The sequence below is a fragment of the Eumetopias jubatus genome, unplaced genomic scaffold (assembly GCF_037043125.1).
Source record: "Eumetopias jubatus isolate StellerSeaLion01/CBP00866 unplaced genomic scaffold, mEumJub1_p1.0 scaffold_15, whole genome shotgun sequence".
Taxonomy (NCBI): domain Eukaryota; kingdom Metazoa; phylum Chordata; class Mammalia; order Carnivora; family Otariidae; genus Eumetopias; species Eumetopias jubatus.
In genome coordinates this window covers 41,894,765-41,921,378 of record NW_028274821.1, presented here as the reverse complement: position 1 = coordinate 41,921,378, position 26,614 = coordinate 41,894,765, and the positions used below count along the sequence as shown (strand labels likewise).

The following is a 26,614-nucleotide window of genomic DNA, read 5'->3' as shown; positions in this document are numbered from 1 at the left end:
ATCGTCGGGCTCCACACTCAGCAGGGAGTCTACTTGAGATTCTCTCTCACCCTCTCCCTCTGCCCCTCCCCCCAGCTCATGCACACGCACACATGCTCTCTCTCACTAATATAAATAAATCTTTAAAAAAACAATAATAATTTACCTGTACAGTTTTCTCTAGTCTGCTTTTTTCTTTCATAAGTAAATCATATTCTCGGTTGCAATTTTGAATTATATTGTCTCTTTCCTCCAAATCATGTTCAAATTTTCTGCATTCTTCTTTCCACTTCAGCTGGGAAGTCTGGAATGCCTTCTCGATCTCATTAGCCTTTCCTTGAAGTTCTGCGTTCTGAGCTATTAAAAATATAAAAGAATAATAGGTATACTTACAACCACAAATTAAATCCCTAGGAGTTCAAACACCTAGGCATTGGAGTTGACTCCATCTACAGCATGATCTTAGAACAAAACATTTAACCACTTCACACCAATCAACTCGAAAAACTCACTGTTCCAGAACAATCTATTCTCTAATTTATCAATCTCTTCTTCCCCTCCAGACAAAGGTGATTTTGCCATAAAATGGCAGGACATATTCCTAGAGGCATGCCCAAGTTTAGGTGCACCTCTAGGACCAACTGCAATTCTACTACGTTTCTCCTATTCAAGAAAATAAATCAAATGCTGTGGGGTTTTTTAAACTGTGATCTATAGGGCTACTTTTTTAAAAGACTTCATAGATTACAAATTCTGATATTTGACTATTGGCAACAAATTAGTTGTGACACACTTACATGTGAGGCTGTCACAAAACTGAGGTTGGAAGCCACTGTTCCAGCCCTTAGAACTCTAGCTATTGACTCCACCAAGGTTAGGCTCAGCTCCCCTCTCATCCTAGTATTACCTCGACAATAACTAACACCTCTCAACTCACTGTGGCTGCTGCTCTATTTCAGCATCTAGAAAAGAAGCAATGAAACCTTTACAGGTCTGGCTCCATCACCCACCACCTGATTAAACCTCTCTGACTCTCTAACCTTTAGTGGGAATAAAATGCCTCCTAGTTAGGCTGCTGTGAAGATAAAATGAGGAAATACATACAAACACACCTGTTAAACCAAAATAGAAAAAAAAAGCCACAGTTAGTAGTATTATTTTTAAATTATATTTGTGTTAATCAAAACCTCAATGAGATACCACCTCACACCAGTCAGAATGGCTAAAATTAATAAGTCAGGGCGCCTGGGTGGCTCAGTTGGTTAAGCGACTGCCTTCGGCTCAGGTCATGATCCTGGAGTCCCGGGATCGAGTCCCGCATCAGGCTCCCTGCTCAGCAGGGAGTCTGCTTCTCCCTCTGACCCTCCCCCCGCTCATGTGCTCTCTCTCTCTCTCTCATTCTCGCTCTCTCAAATAAATAAATAAAATCTTAAAAAAAAAATAAATAAAATAAAATAAAATTAATAAGTCAGGAAACAACAGATGTTGGCGAGGATGCAGAGAAAGGGGAACCCTCTTAACACTGTTGGTGGGAATGCAAGCTGGTGCAACCACTCTGGAAAATAGTATGGAGGTTCCTCAAAAAGTTGAAAATAGAGCTACCATACGATCCAGCAATTGCACTACTGGGTATTTATCCAAAGGATACAAACATAGTGATTCAAAGGGGCACCTGCACCCCAACGTTTATAGCAGCAATGTCCACAATAGCCAAACTGTGGAAAGACGCAAGATGTCCATCGACAGATGAATGGATAAAGACAATGTGATATATATATGTGTGTGTGTGAGCCCATGCACGCACAATGGAATATTACGCAGCCATCAAAAGGAATGAAATACTGCCATTTGCAACCTCGAGAGTATTATGCTAAGTGAAATAAGTCAGTCAGAGAAAAACAAATATCACATGATCTCACTTATAGGTGGAATTTAAGTAACAAAACAGAGGAACATAGGGGAAGGGAGGGAAAATAAAAAAAGATGAAATCAGAGAGGGAGACAAACAACAAGAGACTCTTAACTATAAACAAACTGAGGTCTAGTGGACCTCAGTTGGGGTGGGGGGATGGGTTAACAGTGTGATGGCCATTAAGGAGAGCACTTGTGATGAACACTGGGTGTTATACGCAACTGATAAATCACTAAACTCTTCCTCTGAAACTAAAATAAACAAACAATGTTTGTGTTTCAAATGGATCATATCTTCAAAAGGTTCAAAACTGAAAGGTATAAAAGGCACAAAAAATCTCCCCCTAATCCAGTTACTCTCTTTGAAAAGCTTTAGATCTTCACTTTTGTCTCTATTTTTCTGAAATTGCATAATGCTTTGCCCTCAGGTGGGTCTATTTCTTGTCTTGGTGGTGAATATGCAATGGGTCCTTTCAATCTGGTAACTCATAACCTTTAGTTCTGAGATAACTTCTTAAATAATTTCATTGCTGATTTACCTCTCCCTGTTTTTTCTCTTATCTCTTCTTTCAATATTACCTACTATTCAAAATGACCCTCAAATTTTCTTGCCTTTTCTCTCCTGCTTTTCCACCTCTGCCTTTTTTACTCTAATTGCTAGGAGATTTCTTCCATCTTCATCTCCCAATGCTTCTACTGACATTTTTCATTCCTGATTTCATATTTCTAATTTCTAAGAGTATCCCCTTTTTTTATAGCATCTGGTTCTTGCATCATGGATAAAATATACTCTCTTTCAGCTCTGAAGATATTAATGCTACTTGTTTGTTAAATCTTCTTTTCCCTGCAGTTTCTGATTCTTCCAAATTATTTTTTTCTCTCCATTCTAGAGGCTCTCCCCAAGCATCTGGTAACTCTTGGTTGTCTTCTCTCAATTAAGGTAACTGTAAAGGTGACACACTCATATACCCACCCATATACCCACCACCTAGATTCTGAACTTGAGGATATAGGGCTTGATAACTGTGGTCCTTCACTGGAGGAGGATCTGGTGGGCCATTTATTAGGAGACTCCCAACATCAGTATCATTAGGTTTTTCCTTTTGGTTTGGTCAGATGATCTATAGAAGAGTCTTCTAAGCTCCCACATAGAGAACAGAAATCTGGGTGCTAGCTTTTGGAGAAACCAATAGAAAAAGGAGGCTGGAAGAAATACTTTCTCAATATTCAGCATTGAGTATGCTATCTTCCTGGTTTTGCTAGTCTGGAGACTCTGTATTTTATCATCTCCAGAGATTAAGCCACTCAACTCCCAGTTCCCACGAGAAAGTGAGAGCAATCCCAGGGTACACTGCTCTTGGGAAGGAGATCTCAAAACCCAATTGCCTCTAAAGCAAAAAGCTTTCATTTAACCCTCCTTATTTACCTACTACTGCTATTCCAATTCCTAATTCCAGAGTATCTGGTGCTTCCAGTTCACAAACCTTTTGACTATCTAACAAGTTGTCTGCCAACTGTTTATTTAAAAGAGATTTAACAGGTTTTTTCCCAAAATAGTTGTACCATTTACTCTCCCACTTACAAAGTATAAGAGTTCCAGTTGCTCTACATCCTTACCAACATTTGGTATTGACAGTCTTTCCAATTAGCACCACCTAATACGTATGTAATAAACAGTCACTGTGGTTTTAATTTGCATTTCTCTGAAAAAAAGTAAGGTTAAGCATTTTTCATCTCATTAATGGTTATTCTATCTTCCTCTATAAAGTGTCTGTTGAAATCATTTGACTTTGGGAAAATAACTTCCCATCTTCCCTGGACTTCAACTTCCTCATTATTAAATGAAAGTCACTAACTTGTATATCTAGTGCCTTTCAATTCTTATATTCATAAGTTCCAGGTAGTGTTGTGGTTATTAAATGCCAGAGGTAATCAAAAATTCTTCTGACCCGTGGCAATAACCCAAAACAGCTGGCGACAACTCGGGCCTAGAACCTTTACAGTAACTGCAAGTTAACACTTGTTTAGTCCCATGTGGTTAACAAAGAACTTTCATTTTTTTCACTTCATCCTTAAAACAACCTAGGCTCAAATGTCACTAAGTAAGTAGTAAAACCAGGATCTAAATCTAAGTCTTCTGAATTCAGGTTCAACATTCTCTTAATTAAAACCTGTTGCACACATGAATGTTCATAACAACACTGGGGCGCCTGGCTGGCTTGTCAGTAAAGCACGCAATTCTTGATCTCAGGGCTGTTAATTTGAGCCCTACATTGGGTATAGAGATTACTTAAAAATAAAAGCTTAAAAAAAAGGAATATTCATAGCAACATTACCCAAGTGCCCATTAACAGAAATTGATAAATATATGTGGTATGTCATACAATGTAATACTAAGCATCAATACAAAGTTCACACAACAATATGAATGAACTCACACACACAATGTCGAAGGAAAGAAGCCAGACATAAAAGAGTACATTTTACATGAGTCCATTTAATATGAAGTACAAAAAAGAGGCATAATTCATCCTTGCTATTAAAAATCAGAATATAGGGCGCCTGGGTGGCTCAGTCGTTAAGCATCTGCCTTCAGTTCAGGTTATGATCCCAGGGTCCTGGAACTGAGTCCTGAATCAGGCTCCCTGCTCAGTGGGGAGCCTGCTTCTTTCTCCCTCTCCCATTCCCCCTGCTTGTGTTCCCTCTCTAGCTGTCTCTCTCTGTCAAATAAATAAATAAAATCTTAAAAAAAAATCAGAATAAATAAATAAACAAATAAATAAATCCATGTGGAAGGACTTCTGGTAATTTTCCATTCCATGATCTGAGTGCTTCTTATGAGTTATACACTTACATTAGGCACATTTCTTTGCATATGTTATACTTTTTTAAGATTTTATTTATTTACTTGACAGAGAGAGATCACAAGCAGGGGGAACGGCAGGCAGAAGAAGAAGCAGGCTCCCCACCAAGCAGGGAGCACAATGCCGAACTCGATCCCAGGACCCTGGGATCATGACCTGAGGCAAAGGCAGACGCTTAACTGACTGAGCCATCCAGGCGCCTACCTCCATTGTACTCAAATAAAAAGATTTTTAAGTGCTCATATGCTACATAACAGAGAGCTTTTGAGGATTAAATCCACTACATTTTACTTTTCTAGGCACCACCCTCTAACCCCGCAGTTCCCAAACCTAGCCAATCAACAAAATCACCTGCAGTCCTTCTTGAACATATAGACTCTCTCAAGCTAGAAATTCTAATTCAGAAAACATGTGACAGGGGGCCTGTGAATGTTTTTTTTTGTAATCCCTATATGATTCTGCTGATTGATTATTCATGGAATTGCTCTACAAAGTGATTAACAGAATTTTGAACCCCTTTTTCATATGCACAACATACAAAAAATTAATGTAAAGTAGCTGAATGTTCACATGAGTGCTAGAAGACTTTATACACACCCGGTAAGGGTGTGTCCATCAAAGGCCTACCTCTGACCCTATATGGTGAACATATGCAAAGTGAGCGATGCTACACAATAAGATTAAAACCCTAAACACGGGAAAAAATAGAATAGTCTTACCACAGAGTTTTTCTTGGATCCTATGTGCCTCAGCTAATCTTTCTTCAGCAGCCCGTCTCCCGAGACCAGCTTCCTTTCTAGCAACGGCCAGGTCATATTCCAGGCTTTGTCGCAATGCCTCTCCTTTCTCAACCTCAGATCGCAGCTTGGCAATCTGGCTCTCGTAGCTTGCCAGCTAAAACAGATTTCGAGATCATGAACCAATATTAAAATACGGCACCAAGATTATGAGATCGTGCACCCAAACATTTAAATGTCTTAGAGAAATGTTTCTATAATATTGATAAGACAAGAATTTATGAATTTATATTTTTCTAAAAGACTGGAAAAGAAGTACTAGCCTTACCAAATGACACTCATTAGTTTTCTAATTTTAGAGAAGCCACTAGAGAAAAAAAACAAAAAATGCTTATATGATCCTATAAAAATAAAGAGAAATCACAACTTTTTTTTTTTTAGGTAGGCTCTATGCCCAATGTAGGGCTTGAACTCATGACCCCAAGATCAAGAGTCACATGCCTACTGACTGAGCCTGCCAGGAGTCCCTTAAAAATTGCAAGTTTTAATCAGAAATAGTCATGGCTAAGAAGTGAAAAATGACACATAGTAAGTACTTTAAAATTCATTCTCTCCTCTCCGCTTCCTATTCCTTATATGAAGTCAAGAAGCAAATTGCATCAAAGCATAGTTCAGTAAATATTGTCTGCATTATTTCTCTTGATTATGACATTACTGACAGAGCATGAAGTAATAAAAGTGCCAATTTTGCAGGGATTTTAATGAACTAATATCTAATTTATCTAATATCGAGACAAGTAGATATTTAATAACTAGACCTAATTTATCTAATAACTTTTCATGAGTAATGTGACAGAAGATAAGTCAGAGTCAGAACTAAATGACTTATAAAGTCCATTCCCACTCCAAAATTCTATGATCTAATCAGTAATCCATAAGTAATATTAAATACTTCCTATGTGTCAGGTACAGTGAAAGATATAAAAACAAACATTATAGAGTCCCAGATCTCAAGTAATGAAATGCTATAGAAAGGCATACAGGACAAGTTTTATAAAAGAGGTAAAAATGTTACAATAGTTCAAAGAAAAGCAAAATCATGTCTTGCTGTGGTCAAGAAAGAGATGGTGGATGAGAGAGAATGCTAGAAAGGCATCACGTAGGAAAGCACTGAGCTACTATACCAGACTAGAAAAAGATGGTCCCAATACCAGATAAGAAAAGATGAAAGAATTTCCAAAGGGCAACATCAGAAATTACCACAAGTAGCTGTTAATATGTAAAATGCAGCAGAATTACACACTTTTCCATGTATAAATAAAAAATAGTAATTTTTATTTTTAAAAAATTTTAGCAAAGTCAACATCTTCAAAATATTTATGCTTACAAAATAAGAATTTACAAATATCTTTTAATAGTAAAGAAAAAATCATAGAATCTTAATTACGTATTCAAGATAACTTATTTTGTTTCAGAATCACTCTAACCCTCCCTGCCCACTGTCCCCCCCCTCATAAGACTAACATTGTTAACATTTGGGCATTTCCAGTCGTGCCAGGCATTCACCTGTTTGCCCCCACACCCCTCCCTATTCTTCTACAGCTATGCTCTGTATTGTCGAACTACATTTCCCAGGTTCCCTTGACAACTGGCCTCTCCGGTTTGACCACTATGAGGCACTTGTGATATACTTATAAGGGCAGAAGTAGTGAACCCAGGGTAGTTCTCCCGCTCCAGATCTACTTTCAGCAGCGTCCCTGTCTTCCCTGTTGCTTCAAATTCTCCTGGATAGTCCCTCCTGTCAATCACTGAAGATCCCTTTGCAGGTAGAAATGGGATACTTTTGCAGTGATCCATGGCATACAGTGGGATCACAATTACTTAAATTATCATGAGCAGTTTATAATAAAATGCCAGTTGAGGGACAAGCCTTGGGGAGATGAGGTAGCAACTGCACTTAATCATTAGGGCAGCATTGTTTATTTCAAGACCTGTAGGGTAGGAAGGTTAAATGTGACTATGTTAGAGAACTTATAAAAACAAAATGATAGGGGCGCCTGGGTGGCTCAGTCGTTAAAGCGTCTGCCTTCGGCTCAGGTCATGATCCCAGGGTCCTGAGATCGAGCCCTGCTTCGGGCCCCCTGCTCAGCGGGAAGCCTGCTTCTCCCACTCCCCCTGCTTGTGTTCCCTCTCTCTCTGTCAAATAAATAAATAAAATCTTAAAAACAAAATGATAAATCTCAGAGCTTTAGAATCTCAGTTCAAAACAGTCAGAAAGCCAGAGTTTCTATGCTGACTTTAAAAGATTCTCTTATTTCTTATAGCTCCATGGCTGAAAAGGCTAAAGATCAGACAGAAAATCTAATTATGGGGACTGCAGAATTACAAGTTGAATGAAGAGTCTCACCAAGTTTCTAATGTTAAGATAGTATGTATCAGTTGGGCATTAAGTAGGAAGGTAGGAAATGGGATGAGGGCTTTGGGAATTAGACAAAAACCTGAAAATCATAAACTTCCAAATCCCCTCTAAACATCCCTCACCAACAAAAGCAGCTTCTCCTCTCTGTCTGAAATAATTAGCCTTCCCTGGCTTAAAGACTTAACTAATGAGCACGCCTGAAACAGTTGCCTTGCAAGAGGATTTGCAAGCACACGTCCACCACTCTTTGTCACCATGGATAAATTCAGATCTCAGTATGTCGTAGGAGAAATGCATAGTCTGCTCCAGGAGAAAATAGCTTATGTAGCAAAAGAAATGCAAGATCCTGCTAATCTTGTATTAGCAGAAACCTGCAGAACATACATAGGATTGGTTTGGATTTAATAAGCTAGTTCTAACAGTTTGCTAGGATGGGTGGCTATAAGTTAAATTCAACACCAGCCTACAATCACTTAATAAAGTCCAAACGCCAGCACTTTCCTGACATAATATGGAGACTTAGGAGATGGGTGTGGTTTAATGTGAGCAAACCAGAAACCTCCCCTTTCCCTAACTACATCCTCTTCAAGATGCAAAGGAACTCAAATGATACAAACGTAGTTATCTGAAAGGGCACCTGCTCCCCAGTGTTTATAGCAGCAATGTCCACAAGAGCCAAACTATGGAAAAGAGCCCAGTTGTCCACTGATAGATGAGTGAACAAAGAAGATGTCGCCTATATATATACAATGGAATATTACTCAGCAATGAGAAAAAATGAAATCTTACCATTTGCAACAACATGGATGGAACTAGAGGGTACTATGTTAAGTGAAATAAGTCAAGCAGAGAAAGACAATTATCATATGATTGAAATCATATGTGGAATTTAAGAAACAAAACAGAGGATCACAGGGGAAGGGAGAGAAAATAAGATGAAATCAGAGAGGGAGACAAACCATAAGAGACTCTTAACTATAGGAAACAAACTGAGGGTTGCTGGAGGGGAGGTGGGTGGGGGGACGGGGTAACTGGGTGATGGGCATTAAGGAGGGTGCGTGATGTAATGAGCACTGGGTGTTATATGCAACTGATGAATTACTGAACTCTACCTCTGAAAGTAACAATACATTATGTGTTAACTGAATTTAAATTAAAAAAATAAAAGTTGAAAGCTCAAAAAAAAAAGAGTGCAAAGGATATTCCTAATTAAAATGCTATAAAATACACTGGAGTGGACAGCACAAGCATCCTTAGAAAGCTCTGGTAGCTAATCTCCATACACCAGGGATTATAGTAGATGATGCGGGTAATGGTGGATACATCACGATTGAGATGGACTCCCCAGTTTCAATTAAAATAATGGAATTCCAGCATGGTGAAGTCTAAGTGGTAGCAATTAACCAAGAGAAACAAGGTGAGAACAGTTACTACAGTGGACAGCAGGATTATAGTAGTAATTCTAGCCTCCTGACCCCAGGTATTTGTGGTGGCATCTAATTGATTATGTTGTACATAGGAATTAAAGAGATGGGCAGCCTTCTAAAGCAGCTCTGTCCAATAGATACATAACACAAGTCTCGTGTAATTTTAAATTTTCTAGTGGCAACATTTTAAAAAGAAATATATGAAATTAATTTTAATGTCTTTTATTTAACCTAATATATCCAAGATTATCATTATATCATGTAATCATATGAAAAATTATTAGTGAAATGTTTTGCATTTTTGTACCAAGTTTTTAAATCCAGCATTTTACATTTACGGTACATCTTAATTCAGACTAGTCATATTTCAAGTGCTCAACAGACACATGTAGCTAATGCCTACCATATTCAAAAAGCAGTTCTAAAGCATTATTTGATCTAAATTAACAAACAATAAGAAAAACAAAAGATCTAAATCTGATGAGCAAAATCCTAACTTGAGCCTCTGAAATATAAAGTCCTACGTTTCTATCATTGTAACCTTAGGACCATCTCCAAGAATAAGAACTGCAGCTGCTTTTTGCATATCTGTTATATGTATATATTAGTGGGGGGGGTTTTGCCTCCTCCCCTCTGGCATCATATGAAGAATGTTGGTAAGAGTAAATTTTCAATTAAATTCATGAAGTACCAAATTATAAAGACCTGATAGTGAGGATGTGTATCATCTGTGAGATGGATGCAAGGATAAGTAAGCCTTTGTGTCCTCCATTTTGGCAAGGGTGGGAGCACCTTTGTATAGAGGATATTTGAGTTGCAACCTGCAGTGTTATGCAGAAACAAGCTATTACTGTATGGGAGTGACATATGAGCACAGGGGTGATAGATCATAAGGTGTGGACTGCCAATCATTTGCCCATCGATCTCTGGTCCATTCCCCAACACCCTTCATCTGCTCTATTATACAATTCCCATGCTCCACTGCCAAATGGCTTGACTTCTAGCAATGTCTCTGGCAATAGCTGCATCTCTTTCAAGGTCCGACCCCCCCTTCTTTTCCTCCAACATTTCAACACTGAACAGCCCTTACCATGGCTCTACCTCCCCCCAAACAGCCCCAACTTCAAGACTCTGGTCACATCATCTCTTCCCATTGGCCCTCTGGCCTATAGGCGGTGGTGGCTTCCTGCTATTACTTATCTCTGGGTGACCTCACCATTCTCTATTTGGATTCCTAGGTCTTCCATCACTTGTACAACCAATTCCCTCTATTAATGTCCCTCTTTTTTCCTGACTGGACAATATTTGATTTCTCAAGCTACCCACACAGCTGATAGAAACCTAGCCTCTGCTCATGAGGTTGTTTTCTCACTTAAGGGTTCAACACACGCGACAGCAGCAAAGCGGGATCTCCCTCCTTGAAAACAGGTCTGCATTCTTTAACATCTTCATGCTCAGCCAGCTATCTTCGAACCTCTTCCTCTCTGTGGCATCCTCCATATCTTCCCTCAGATCCTCTACAGCATGCCTCAGCCTCTCAGAGAAAGGTTTGTTACAACTTTTATGCCATGACCCTCCCTGCAATCTGGCAAAGCCTTCTCAGAATAAAAAAAAAAAATCAAAGTATAAAAACAAATATGTGAAATAAAAGCAAATCTGTGATGCCACAATGTACTTCTTTAATAAGCCACTAAATAACAAGTTCTACATACAGGAATCACAACCAGTGTAATTTCAAGGTAGTGACAGGTATAAACAATATTTTGAAACTTGCAATAACTGAATTGTGTATATGTGATTTCTACTGAATATAAAGTCAAAAGTCCTGCTAATACTACGATGGTTTGTTAAAGGAGGGCCAACTGGGTTAAGCCTTTCATAACTGAAAGAAATGCTTAATGAGTTAGAGGTTAATAAACATAAAATATAATTTTTCCACATCTAAGTATATGGATTCCTTGGTGTCTCTGTTTCTAAGGATTCCCTCTTAAGAACCCCTACTCAAGAGGACTGGCTAGATCAGTCAAACAATATCTTCAGGTCCTGAAGCCTAAAAAGTCTACTACTTGGTCCTAAGTTTCCAGTATCTTTTGGCTAAAGAAAGTTATACTGCTCTTCTTTACCCTCTTCCATCCTCGTTTCTCTAGAAGATTTTCCTGTTCTATCATCACTGTCTGGACCAAGGAAATATCTGAATAGCCTCATGTTCTCATGTGCTATTTCACACATCTCTATGACCGTGTTCAAATGATTCTAATGACCACTGCAACACTGAAAATCCTGTGGCTTTGTCCCATCCCAATCATCCACATCAGTGCAACTTAGTCTCATCTAGAAGCAGTGAGTCTTATAAGCAACTCCTCTCTCCATACCCTCTGCCTACTAATAAATCTCAAAAGTAATCTTCTATTTCTAAACCTGTCAAAGAAAATTGAGGCTCAGAAAAATTAAATAATTTATCTAAGAACCCACAACAATAAAATTCCTAGAGATTTTAAAGGTATTTATTTTTTATTGAGATATAATTGACATATTAGTTTCTGGTACCCAACATTTCATATTTTGTATATATCGCAAAATGATCACCACAGTAAGTCTAGTTAACATCTGTCACCATACAAAATTACAAATTTTTTTCTTGTGATGAGAACTTTTAAGATCTACTCTCTTAGCAACTTCCAAATACATGGTACAGTATTATTAACTCTAATCACCATGCTGTATATTACAACCCCATGACCTGTTTATTTTATAATTGGAAGTTTATACCTTTTGACCCCTTTCACCCATTTTGCCTACCCCCTACCCCTAACCTCTGACAACCACCAATTTGTTCTCTGTATCTATGAGCCTGGTTTTAGGTTTTTTGTTTTTAGATTCCACATATAGATCATACTGTATTTGTCTTTCTCTGTCTGATTTATTCACTTAGCAGAATGCCCTCAAAGCCCATCCATGTTGTCACAAAGGGCAAGCTTTCATTCTTTTTATAGGCTGAAAAATAGTCCATTTTGTATGTGTGTGTGTGTGTATACAAACACACTATATTTTTTGTATCCATTCATCCACCAATGGACATAGATTTTATTTTATTTAATATTTTATTTTTAAGTAATCTCTACACCCAAGGTGGGGCTCGAACTCACAACTCCAAAATCAAGAGTCACATGCTCGGGGCACCTGGGTGGCTCAGTTGTTAAAGTGTCTGCCTTCGGCTCAGGTCATGATCCCAGGGTCCTGGGATCAAGCCCCGCATCAGGCTCCCTGCTCAGCAGGAACACTGCTTCCCTTCTCACACTCCCCTTGTTTGTGTTCCCTCTCTCGCTGTCTCTCTCGCTGTCAAATAAATAAATAAAAATCTTTAAAAAAAAAAAAAAGAGTCACATGCTCTACTGACTGAGCCAGCCAGGCACCCCAGATTTTAAAGATATTTTATGCCAATCACCAGTATGATATGTATTAGCATTAGAAGTATCTAATAAAGCAAATACATGGCCTTAGTTTTTAGATAGTTTCATTCCTCTCTGCTCTGCTTTATAATGGGCATATTTAGAAATTATATGACTAAAAAAATTAGTATATAATACAAGTAAAATCATCTAAACAAATGACTGAAACAATAAGAATGAATAGTAATATGAAACTGGAATTGAACCAAATATAACAGCCTACTGCGAGAAAATTATCATTCTTCCCTGAAATAATTTCCTATCTCTTTAATGTGAACACATATAACAAGACATTTTGATCAAATAAGAGAGAAGAGTGTGGTCTAAGAACTCTGATGACAGGGGCTCCTGGGTGGCTCAGTCGGTTAAGTGTCTGCCTTCCGCTCAGGTCATGATCCCAGGGTCCTGGGATCGAGCCCCACATCGGGCTCCCCTCAGCGGGGAGCCTGCTTCTCCCTCTCTCTCTGTCTCTCACTCTCTGTCAAATAATAAAATCCTTAAAAAAAAAAAAGGACTCTGATGACAAATGCAAATATATGTGAAAGAATATAGAAGAATGATCATCACAATACAATTACTCCCAAGTAAAATGCATATTTGGTTTTAAAAAATAAGTTTTGGAGATTATAAAACAATTAACATACATTTAACAAATATCATTTTATATTCAGTATGTAATATTACAATGTCAATAAAAGCAATTGCTGCAATTACCCTTTAAATTATCTCAACTGCCACTAAAAGTACAAATAAAACAGTCATATATTCATTGCTTGCTGTTTTAATCAGAAACTCCTGTTCCTTAGACAATCTGAAAAAAGTCATTTTTTTATTCAACACATAGCCACTGAGGACCTACTGTGTGCCAGAAAGAACCATGAGAGATACAGGGACAAAGCATGGTTGTAGCTTTCATCTCTCAGGAAGCTTATGGACTAATGAAGAGCAGGTAAGCATGAAATAAATGTTTTGGCTCTAAAATAACTGTAACAGCATGTAGGAGAGCAAAGAAAGGGGTCATTCGTTTCACCTAGGGGTGCTTTAAAAGATTTCCTGACGGGACAGCATCAGAAGTCAGCAAAAAAAGGAAGGAAAAAACACTGTTTATGCTTAAATGTCAATAAATTACAGCCACTATTATAGAGCATAGGCACTTTACAAATTTTATTTCCCTTAATTATCACAACACCCCTTTGGCACCAGCATTTCACAGTGACAAAACAATGATGTACAGGATAAATAACTTGCCCAAGGTCACATTAGCTTGTAAATGGAAGAGCCATGAATGAGTCCAGATTTGTGTGACCTGATATTCTTCCCACCACACCAGGCTGCCTAAGCTGAACTTAAAAAGTAAAATTTAAACAGAGGAAAAAGAGAAAACAGAAAAAACACAACCGACAGAAGTGATATAAACATATAATTCATGAATTATCTTAGAGGAAAAGAGAGCTACTACCCTTGGAATACATACACATACCAGGAAATATATATATTTATACATACACATATAAAAGATATAATGATATAACAAAACAAAGAGAAACTAGGACAATTTATGAATTACACTATGACTAAAAATTCCATACTCAGGGGCACCTGGGTGGCTCAGTAGGCTGTGTGGCCGACTCTTGATTTCAGTTCAGGTCATAATTTCAGGTCCTGGCATCGAGCCCCTCATTAGGCTCCCAGCTCATCAGGAAGTCTGCGTGGGGATTCTCTCTCTCTCCCTCTGCCTCTCCCCCTACTCACACACATGCGCTCATTCTGTCTGTCTCTCTAAAATAAATAAATCTTTTTAAAAAAAAGAATTTTAAAAAATTATACTCAGATCTACTTAAGATTGTTCCATGATCGAGCCATAAATAACCTAATTAAAATTTCAAAAATGTCTAATTTACAAATCCTTTAGTCACTAAAGGCATTCATCAGTTACTTTTTTATCAAGTTTAACCCGTTAATTAAAATAAATTTAAGACAACATACAAATACCATAATTCATTAAACTTCTACTTAACACTCCCTCCTATACAGTTCCACTATATTAAAAAAAAAAAAACTATTTTCTTTATTATAATTTCCTTTTTTTTAAAGATTTTATTTATTTATTTTGACAGAGAGAGGGAACACAAGCAGGGGGAGTGGGAGAGGGAGAAGCAGGCTTCCTGCCGAGCAGGGAGCCCAATACGGGACTCGAACCTAGGACCCTGGGATCATGACCTGAGCCTAAGGCAGACGCTTAATGACTGAGCCACCCAGGCACGCCCTATAATTTCCTTTTCAAGTTCAAGAATATCATGGCGATGTTAAACATGGAGTCTGTAATATGAAATGAATCCAAATAACCAAATTCTACTTTTAACATTATTTGAGAGAAAAAAATTCTACCTCTGCATTGTGCTTAGTTGTTATTTCTAATTTTTCTTTCTTAGCCCGATGGAGTTTCTTTCTGAGATCAGCAGTAATGTCCAAGTCTGCTTCACTTTTAAACATTTGTTTTACATCAGATGAGGCATTCTTCAACCTATAAAATGAGATAATAAAATAAAATTCTCACTGTCTATTTCTGGTATTTCTAATAACTTATTTTTCAGAAATCACAAGGAACATGATATGGTCTTTGCCCTAAAGAAACTTAAAATCTAGTAAAAGATGTCGATTGCAAAAGCTAGGTAGAAATACAAAGTAGTGTATGACTAGAAACAAACTACCCTTTCAAGATGGTACTTAAAGAATGATCCTATCACAAGCTGTGTAGTTCTGTTTCGCTTTTAAGATTTTATTTACTTATTTGAGAGAGAGAGAGAGATAGTGAGAGAGAGCACAAACGAGGAGGAGAGGGAGAAGCAGGCTTCCCACTGAGCAGGGAGCCGGACTCCAGTCTCAATCCCGGGAGCCTGGGATCATGACCTGAGCCAAAGGCAGATGCTTAGCCGACTGAGCCACAGACTGCATAGTTTTGGAAAATACTGAGTTCTTTTTACCTTTTAAGTATTATATTCTATTTATTGCAAATGTAATAAATACATATTACAAAAAGAAAAAGCGTGAGTGACAGAATATAGATTGGGGATTAAAAAGAGCAGACTTAAGGGCGCCTGGATGGCGCAGTAGGTTGAACTTCCGACTCTTGGTTTTGGCTCAGGTGTGATCTCGGCATCATGAGATTGAGCTCCACGATGGGCTCCACGCTGGGCACAGAGTCTGCTTGGGATACACTCTCCCTCTGCCCCACCCCCTGCTCTCACTCTCCCTCTCTAAAACAAATAAATCTTTAAAAAAAAAAAAAAGCAGACTAAAGCACTCTCTCCCCAAAATTAAAAATTTAATGAAAGTATCAGCAAAGAGAATTTAGAGATAAAAATCCACAAGGAGAAAGAGCACAGAGATGAGCAATAGCAATAAAACATTAGAAGTTGGAAACCAGGTGGATAAGTGGTAATTGATTTACATAAGAGAACTGAATTTAAAGCCAAAAATGGGGAAAGCAACCTGATTTACACCCAAAAGCTCAATTGACAACAGCTTTGAAAATAGGGTAAAAGTAGAGCAGAAAACAAGATAATTGATTGAAAGTCTGCCAAAGAAATGAGATTCTCAGATCCTCTACTCTATACACCACACAACTGAGTACCGATCTCTCTCTCACTCTGGCAGAACACTAGGTAAGGGTTTATTCCCTGGAGAGGATAAAACAGAAGATCTGTGGATTAGAGACATCAGATACAAATGGTATAAGACCCCATACCAAAAATAGGAGACTCAAGTTAAAAATTATCTAACAAGTGAAAGCCCTGGTCTTCTACAACATCTTGTGTGCCAGGACAATGGCAGCCAAGCAGAAAATGGAAGGTGAAAAACCAACAAGGTGAAAAAGACCTAAAGATGCTGATGCTAGGGGTTCTCCAACAAACACCTTAACCACATCACCCTATAGAGAATGCCATAAACACAAAGCCTTACACACTGAGCTTCCGATCAGCTAAATGAGAACAGTCAGCTAAGGATCACCAGAAGTTAGGAAGTAAGAGTTAGAAAAACAGAGACCAAATCGGGGGACAGAGAGGAAGAACCCTCAAAGATTATGCAGGTAAAAGGGAACTTTAAAAAGAGGGGGGGAAAATACCTTCAGAAAAATAAGAAAAGAAATAACATCCATAAAACAAAAACTTAACGTGATAAAAAATGAAATATTCAGAGAACCAAAAAAAAAAAAGAATGCTTGGAAATCAAAACACAAACTAAGGAATGAAAAGCTAATTAAGTAAATGTAAAAAAAAAAAAATCTCCTAGATGCCTGAAAAAATTCCAAGGGAAAATAATTTCCACTTGGAATTTTATGCCCAAGAAGTTACAAGGGAATGAGAAAGACTATTTCAGATCTACAAGGCACCAAAACATTTACCTCCCATGAACTTTCTCAAGAGGACCTAAACTGAGAAAGAGAAAGACATGGGATCCCAAAAGTAGGGTATTCAAAACAGAAAAAAATAGCAATGGGATCTCCAGGATCGTGAAGAAAGGAACAGCAGGTGACGGTCGTGTCCCTGAGATGAAAGCACAGCACCTAAAGGGCAATCTGTCTCCGCTGGACTACTGGACTGACCGAAACCTCCAGGAGTGACTTCTTGAAGAAGATGGAAACAGAAGACAACAGAATGCTTCAGGGGGAGGAGTGAAATTCGTGAAGGGGATTAAGAATACACTTCTTGTGTCTTGATGAACACAAGTAATGTATAGAATTGCTGAATCACTACATTGTACATCTGAAACTAATATACTAAAACTGGAACGATACAGAGATGAGCTTGGCCCCTGCACAGAGTATAGTGACAGATGGCAGCCATCCTTTCTGTAAGCATAGCATAACATAACACAGACTTGTTTAATCACTATCTTGTACTGAAATTAACGTATCATTGTGTGTCAACGATACTTCAACACAAAAAATACAAAAATTTTAAGTAAATTAAATCAAATGAAAAATTTTTTAAAATAAAAATCATCTCAGAGTTGAACATGATTGTTCCTAGAGATCAAGAGGGTGATTTGTCACAAGCAAATGGGTACCGCTATTTTTCCTAATAGCAGTGAGTAAGCCTTGTAGAACATGAGATGCTTTAAATAACGTACATATGTAACTTTAATTTTTTTTTAATAAGACTAAAATAAAACAACACAGAGAATCAATGAAACCAAAATTTGCTTCTTTAAAAAGATCAACAAACTTGCTAAACCTTTGGCTAGATTGACCAAAAAAAAAGAGAGAAGATTCAAATTATAAAAATAAAGAATGAGAGAGGGAATGATACTACCAACCTAGAAGGACTATAATAAACACTATGAACAACTTTATGACAACAAGTTAGACAATGTAGATCAAATGGACAAATTTCTAGAAAAACTGACATTATCAAAACTAACCCCAGGGGCACCTGGGTGGCTCAGTTGTTAAGCATCTGCCTTCAGCTCAGGTCATGATCCCAGGGTCCTGGGATCGAGCCCTGCATCAGGCTCCCTGCTCCGCGGGAAGCCTGCTTCTCCTGCTCCCACTCCCCCTGCCTGTGTTCCCTCTCTCACTGTCTCTCTCTCTCTCCGTCAAATAAATAAATAAAATCTTAAAAAAAAAAGCTAACCCCAAAAGAAACAAATCTGAATAGACCCATAACAGTTAATGATATTGAATTAATAATTTTAAAAATCTAAACACAAAGAAAGCTCAAGTCCAGATGGCTTCCCTAGTAAATTCTACCAAATATTTAAAAAAGAAATAATATCAATCCTCACTTTAGAGGAGGTGGAAACACTTCCCAGCTCGTTCTACGATTACCTAAAATCAAAGTGAATCAGATATCACAAGAAAGGAAAACTACAGACCCATATCCCTCATGAATAGAAATGCAAAAAATCCTCAATAAAATATTAGCAAACCAAATCCAGCAACATCTTAAAAGGATTACATAACATGACCAAGTGGGATTTATCCCCCCAAAAAAAAATCGACTTAATGTCCAAAAATCAATTGAGGTAATACACCATTTTACTAAAATAAAAATTACATAATCATCTCAATAAATACAGAAAAAGCATTTGACAAAATTCAACACCTATTCACAATTAAAAAAAAAAAACAATGCAACGAACAAGGAATACGAGGAAATTTACTCAATCTGGTAAAAAGCATCTATGAAAAACCTACAGCTGGCATAATCATTGGTGAAAGACTGAAAACTTCCCCTAAGACTGGGAACAAAACAAACACGTCCACTTCTATTTGAGACTGTACTGGAGGAGAAAGAAAGGAAAGAAAGAAAGGGCATATATATTAGAAGGAAAGAAATAAAACTATCCTTTTTTTTTTTTTTAAATAAGCTCTATGCCCAACATGGGGCTTAAACTCACGACCCCATGTTCTACCAACTGAGTCAGCCAGGCACCCCAGAAGTAAAACTGTCCTTAATTGCAAAAGACATGATCCTGTAAAAATATCCTAAGAAATTCATTAAGAAACAAAAATACTGGAACTAAAAAAACAATTTTAGCAAGGTCACAGAATATAAGATCAATATACAAAAATCAATTACATTTCTATATACTAACAATGAATAATCCAAAAATGAAATTTAGAAAAATAATTCCATTATGATAGCATCAAAAAAATAGATTTAGGGGCGCCTGGGTGGCTCAGTTGGTTAAGCGACTGCCTTCGGCTCAGGTCATGATCCTGGAGTCCCGGGATCGAGTCCCACATCAGGCTCCCTGCTTGGCAGGGAGTCTGCTTCTCCCTCTGACCCTCTTCCCTCTCGTGCTCTCTACCTCTCATTCTCTCTCTCTCAAATAAATAAATAAAATCTTTTTAAAAAAATAGATTTAGGTAAAATAAAAATTATTGTAGAAAGAAATTAAAAAGCTAAATAAATGAAAAGACATTCCACATTCACATTCATGTATTGGAAGAGTCATTATTAAGGTGGCAATTATCTTCAAACTGATCTACAGATTCAACATAATCCTTACCATAATCTCAGCAGGATTTTTGCAGAAATTGACAGGCTGATCCTAAAATTTATATGGAAAAGCAGAGGACTCCGAATAACCAAAACAATCTTGTAAAAGAAATGGGAGAACTTTCACTTCCTATTTTCAAAATTTACTATAAAGCTACAGTAATCAGGGCAGCTGGGTGGCTCAGTTGATTAAGTGTCTGACTCTTGGTTTCCACTCAGGTCATGATCTCAGGGTCATGGGATCAAGCCCCACACTGGGCTCCACACTCAGCACAGAGTTGGCTTGGGATTCTCTCTCTCCCTCTCCCTCCCCCTCTGCCCCTCCCCCCACTCATGCTCTGGAGAGCTGTCTCTCTCTCTCAAATGAATAAATAAATATTTTTTTTAAAAAACTGCACTAATCAAAATAGTGTGGAATTAAATTAAGAAGACATGTAGATCACTGTACCATAATTGAGACTCTAGAAATAAACATATATTTGGTCCATTAACTTTCAACAAAGGTGTCAAGGCAATTCAGTGGGGAAAAAACAGTCTTTTATCAACAAATGGTGCTGATAACAACTGGATAAAAACATTCACTTAGACCCTTACCTCACACCATACATAAAAAGTAACTTAAGGGGCACCTGGGTGGCTCAGTCAGTTACCCACCCGACTCTTGATTTCAGCTCAGGTCATGATCTCAGGGTCATGATATCAAAACTGGCATGGGGCTCCGCACTCAGCAAGGACTATGTTTGAGATTCTTTCCCTCTGTCCCTCTCCTCCCTGCCACCCCCATGCTCACCTGCAGCCTTGCTCTCTCTCTCTCAAATAAATAAATGGTTTTTTTTATATTTTATTTATTTATTTATTTGAGAGAGAGCGAGTACAAACAGTGGAGATGGGCAAAGGGAGAAGACAGACTCCCTGCTGAGCAGGGAGCCCGAGGTGGGACTTGATCCCAGGACTCTGGGATCATGACCTGAGCCAAAGGCAGACACTTAACCAAATGACCCACCCAGGCGCCCCTAAAATAAATAAATCTTTAAAACAAAAAGATTCTCTCTCCCTCTCCATCTGCCCCTCCCCCACACTCCCCACCTGCATGCTCGCTCTCTAAAAAAAAAAAGTAAGTTTAAATGGAGCATAGACCTAAATGTAAAAACTGAAATTATAAAACCTCTAGAAGAAAACATAGGAAAAAAATCTTCATGACCTAAAGTTAGGCAAATATTTCATTGATATGAAACCAAAAGCACAATCCATAAAGGAAAAGAACTGGAGGGGCACCTGGCTGACTCAGTCAGTACAGCATGTGACTCTTGATCTCAGGGTCATGAGTTTAAGCCCCACATTGGGCATGGAGCCTACCAAAAAAAAAAAAAAAGAAAGAAAGAAAGAAAAAAATTGGACTTCATAAAAATTTAAAACATTTGCACTTCAAAAGACATTATTAAGAAAATGAAGTCAAGCCAACAAATAGAAGATAATATGTGCAAATTATATATCTAATAATAGACAAAAGACTTGTATCCAAAATATATTTTAAAAACGCTTAAAGCTCAGTAGCAAAAAGACAATTAATTTAAAAATGAGCAAAAGATCTGAATAGGCTTTTCACCAATGAAGACAGACAAATGGCAAAAAAAAATCACATAAAAGATGTTCAATATCATTACTCATTAGGAAAACACAAATTAAAATTACAACATACCGCTTCATACTCACTGGAATGGTTATAATCAAAAAAGTCAATCAAAAAAAATTCAATCACTAGATTGTACACCTGAAACATATAGCACATTATGTTAATTAACTACACTGGAATTAAAATAATTTTTTTAAAGATTTTTATTTATTTATTTGACAGAGAGAGAGAGACAGCGAGAGAGGGAACACAAGCAGGAGGAGTGGGAGAGGGAGAAGCAGGCTTCCTGCAGAGCAGGGAGCCCGATGCAGGGCTCAATCCCAGGACCCTGGGATCATGACCTGAGCCAAAGGCAGACACTTAATGACTGAGCCACCCAGGCACCTCTTAAAATAAATTTTTTTAAAAAGATCAGAAAATAACAAGAGTTGGCAAGGATGTGGAGAAACTAAAACTCTTGTATATTGCCAGTGGAAATGTAAAATGGTTCAGCCACTTTAGAATACAACCTAGCAGTTTCTTTTAAAAAGTAACATAAATTTACTGTACAATGATATAATGCAGCTCCTAAGAATCTACCCAAGAGAAATGATATCATCTCCACACAAAAGCTCACAGACAAATGCTCAGAGCAGCATTATTTATAACAGCCAAAAAATGGAAACAACCTAAATGTCCATCAGCTGGTGAGTGGGTAACCAGAATGTGCTATACCCATACAATAGAATACTATCCAGCAGTAAAAAAGAAACAGTACTGATACCTGTTAACAACATGATAAACCTGAAGAACATGCCTAGTGAAAGAAGCCAGACACAAAAGACCACATATTGTATGATTCCATTTGTATGAATTGTTCGGAAAAGGCAAATCTATAGAAACAGAAAGTAAATTAGTGGTAAATAGGAGTTTTGCTTCATTTAGCCAGATTCTAGAATTCTAGAATTCTAAAGAACAATTTAGTCATTAAAAATCATGAAAAGACATGATCCCAGAGTCCTGGGATCAAGTCCCACATCAGGCTCCTTGCTCAGCGGGGAGCCTGCTTCTCCCTCTGCCTGCCGCTGCCTGCCGCTCCCCCTGCTTGTGCTCTCTCTCGATCTCTGTCTCGCTCTCTCTCTCTCTGACAAATAAAATCTTAAAAAAAAAAAATTATGACAGATATTTGTGTGGTAAGATGTTCCATCCAAAAGTGAAAACATTTTTAACGAAGTCAAAAGTTTATATTTTATTCACTTATTTCATACCTGTCTCCAGAAAGGATTTAAAGTAGCTTCTAAAGATAGGTGGACAATGTCTCTATAGCAAATCCTATTTATAGGTGAAGTACGCGTTAGTCATCCTCCTTGCCCCACCCACATATCCCTGCTGAAAAGGCTGTCTAGATCAGTTATTCTCAAACTAAATATGAGCAAGGACTATTCCCCCAACAAATGCTGCCTTTGTAAAATATATTTAAAATGACTAAAATAACTGTCTTTAAAATGACTAAACAAGAATTTTTTTAACAAGAAATTTTAAAAAGAGATAAAACACAACCCCAAGTGTTTTATTACCAGATTTAACGAACAGAAAATTACTCTGTTACATGATTATAAAAGTTTCTAAACACTTTCAATTTCTGTACTTAATTCTTTGTAAACCACACTTTGGGTTGCGCTCTCTGAAATGGCTCAGTTTTATATTACAGACTCAGAGTTTTCTATTTTTCACATCAGCGATGAATCAACCAAAGCAGGCACCGCATCCAAAGGCAGATATCAAGGGTACAAAAAAGAGGAGCAATGGCAATTCTTGGAATATAAACTCCAAGTAAAAGAGCAGTTGGAACAGGAGCTAAAACCCAAAATCGTGAACGATGGCTGGGGCGCGAAGTTAGAACAACTAGAGCCACAGAGATGAGAGCAGGCCAAAGTAATGACCACACAGAAATGGGAATGAGCAGGGGCGTCTGGGGGGCTCAGTCATTTAAGTGTCTGCCTTCCACTCAGGTCACGGTCCTGATAAGGAAAATCTGAGTCTTAAGATGGCCGACCGAGCTAGTGAGGGAGTCCCAGCCCCTGCCCCGGGTCTCTTCTCGGTTCTTCTCCCTGCCCCGCTTTGCCCATGTGCCAAAAGTGACACGTATGCATAAGTAGAAGTGTATAAATTACCCCCTTTGTTTGTGCTCGGGGCTCACACCTTTGGAAACCACTCTCCTCTGAGTCCGCCAGCATTAAATAAACCTCTTATCCTCCAAGATCTCCGAGTGCCGCTTGGTTCTTCCATCTGGCCATCCAGTCCAGGTCCATAACATTTGGTTCCCTGACCGGGAAACCCAACCACGCTGGCCCATTGTTACCACCGGTGTCGGGCAATGGCAGGGCGGTGACAGAATGAGGGATCGTAATGGAGAAGGCACACCCTGCCTAATTTTTAGCAGTCTCCCACCCCAGTCACCTCTGGCCAGCCCCACTCCACTGTTCCCACCGGACTTGAGGAGACTAGGCAGGCAAGGACCTGGTCCCAACATCGGATTCTGGTAAGGCCTGGGGCCCCAGGACCCAGACAGGCCCACCCCCACTGGGGTGGAAGAGGAGCCCGATCACCTCCCAGAGACCTATTAGAGGTCTCACTGGTAGGGATTCCCAGGGAGGGAATGTAATAACTTCTGGAGTGTTAATGTGTGAGTGAATGTGCAGTCCAACCTGGCTTGCTCAAGCAGACTGATTCTGTGACCCCACGGGCAGGCACGCTTAAGGCCCCCAGAAGCCTATGGAGTCTGAGTGGTCCCATCTGCGATTCCGTGGTGAATGGCCTACAGTCTATGGTGGCATCGGAATAATTTCCGATCACAAGTCACAATGCTGAGACCGCTACAGCTAAGCCTCGCCTAAGCTCCTTTGGGACACGGTCAGATGGGCATCTGATTGGTCTCCTCACCTCAGGAGGCAGCCCCCTTTTGTCTGTCTCTGTGCCACCACACATGGGAACATCACCATGGGGTCAGGGCAGAGTAAACCTACGGATCTAGAGACCATGATCAAAAATTTCAAGAAGGGGGGTGTGCCTAGGTGGCTCAGTTGTTAAGCGTCTGCCTTCGGCTCAGGTCATGATCCCAGGGTCCTGGGATCGAGCCCCGCATCGGGCTCCCTGCTCAGCGGGAAGCCTGCTTCTCCCTCCCCCACTCCCCCTGCTTGTGTTCCCTCTCTCACTGTGTCTGTGTCAAATAAATAAAATCTTTAAAAAAATTTTTTTCAAGAAGGGATTTTCGGTAGACTATGGAGTCAGGATGAACCCCAGCAAGTTGAGAACCCTACGTGAATTGGATAGGCCCACCTTTGATGTCGGGTGGCCTTCAGAAGGGACATTGGATGTCCTAAGGATTCGTCAAGTACGGCGAGTCGTAACAGGAGAACCAGGACACCCCGACCGGTTTCCGTACACTGACTCCTGGCTAGGAATCGCTCAGACCCTTCCCCCTTGGGGACGGTTCACTTGCAATAGGCAGGTAGAGGCCAGGGTCTTAATCGCCTCATCCAAGCAACCTAAAGAAAATCAGCAAAAGCCCCAGACTCCACAAATCCTAGCCGGAGATCCCAAGGACAAACCGACCCTACCCCCATCGTACATACCACCAAGACCACCTACACCTGGCCCTTCAGCTCCAGACACTCCACTGCCATTGGTTTCACCAGTGCTCCCAGGCCCAAAAGATCCACCTTCTCCAAGACCAGCAGCCAGGCTGCACCCCAGCCAGGTGCAAGTGCCCTCCAAATGCCCTACAAGAGACGTGGGAACTCGAGAGACGCGAGGAAGAATGGATGGTCCAACCCTGCCATTCCATGATGTATTATCAGCCCTTCTCCAACACCGACCTCCTCAACTGGAAACATAACACCCCATCCTACTCTGAGAAACCACAGGCTATGGTAGACCTCATAGAACCCCTCTTCCAGACTCATCGGCCAACCTGGGAAGACCACCAACAGTTACTCCGCACCCTGTTTAACACAGAGGAAAGGAGGAGAATAATGAAAGGTGCATGGCAGTACCTGGAAGAACACGCACCAGCAGGAGTCATCGACTCTGCTGCCTGGGCTAATATGACGGCACCTGAAGAGCACCCAGCATGGGACTTCACCACAACCGAGGGACAGGCCCACATCTGCTGGTACCAGGAGACCCTCCTCCAGGAAATCCAAGCAGGAGAAAGAAACCCATGAACATGACTAAGGTATCCTCGGTCACTCAACAACCAGGGGAATCCCCCAGGGACTACTGCGAAACACTATGTGAAGTCTACAGGATATACGCTCCATTTCACCCCGAGGCACAGGAAAGCCAACAGATGGTAAACACCTCCTTCGTGGCTCAGGCTGCCCCAGACATCAGAAAAAAACTTCAGAAACTAGAGGGTTTTGCCGGGATGAACATCACCCAGCTAACAGAGATTGCCAATAAGGTCTACATGAACAGGGAGGTCGATGCCAAACAAGAAGCCGACAAAAAGATGAAAAAGAACGTCAGCCTCCTCACCGCTGCCCTGAAAGAAAGGACAACACAAAGGCAGGGAGACCCCGACCACCGAAAGGGGGGAGACCCAGAACCCCCATGGCAAGGGATCAATGTGCCTACTGTAAGGAGAAAGGGCACTGGAAAAACGAATGTCCCAACTGGGGAAAGGCTCAAAAGCCCAGCCGCTACAAGGAAAAACCCCGAGAGGAGGACCTCATAGGCCTTGAGGGGACGGATTCAGACTGAGGGGCACTGGGCTCTCTCCTCCTTGGCCCCCATGAGTCCACGGTCAGAATGAAGGTGGGGAGCAAACCAGTGATTTTTACGGTTGATACTGGGGCTGAGCACTCTGTTGTCACCTCCCCAGCGGCCCCTTTTGGCAAAAGGACTGTGACCATCCTTGGGGCCACCAGGATGCGGGCAGTACAACAGCCCTTTTTCCAGGCTCACCAGTGTGAACTCGGGGGCCACAAGGTTCGACATGAATTCCTTTATCTGTGTGACTGCCCCATCCCCCTCCTAGGCCGAGACATACTCTCCAAGCTTAGGGCTCAGATAACCTTTGAGCCCACCAGACACATTAATTAGCCTCCGACTGAACCCAAGGCAAGAGGAGACGGGATTTCTTTCTTTCTTTTTTTTTTAAAGATTTTATTTATTTATTTATTTGAGAGAGACAGCGAGAGAGGGA

General features: G+C 39.7%; 1 protein-coding gene across 2 annotated transcripts in view; it reads right to left on the bottom strand.

Moving 5' to 3' along the window:
* CCDC171 (coiled-coil domain containing 171) overlaps positions 1-26,614 on the bottom strand; it is a 314,512-nt gene that overhangs the window by 272,214 nt on the left and 15,684 nt on the right. For both annotated transcript variants that reach the window (XM_028107327.1, XM_088018937.1), the window contains exons 3-5: positions 15,175-15,310; positions 5,474-5,648; positions 146-336 (exon numbers count right to left, since the gene is read on the bottom strand). In XM_028107327.1, coding sequence (XP_027963128.1) covers positions 146-336; positions 5,474-5,648; positions 15,175-15,310 — 502 coding nt within the window. The remainder of the gene's footprint in view (positions 1-145; positions 337-5,473; positions 5,649-15,174; positions 15,311-26,614) is intronic.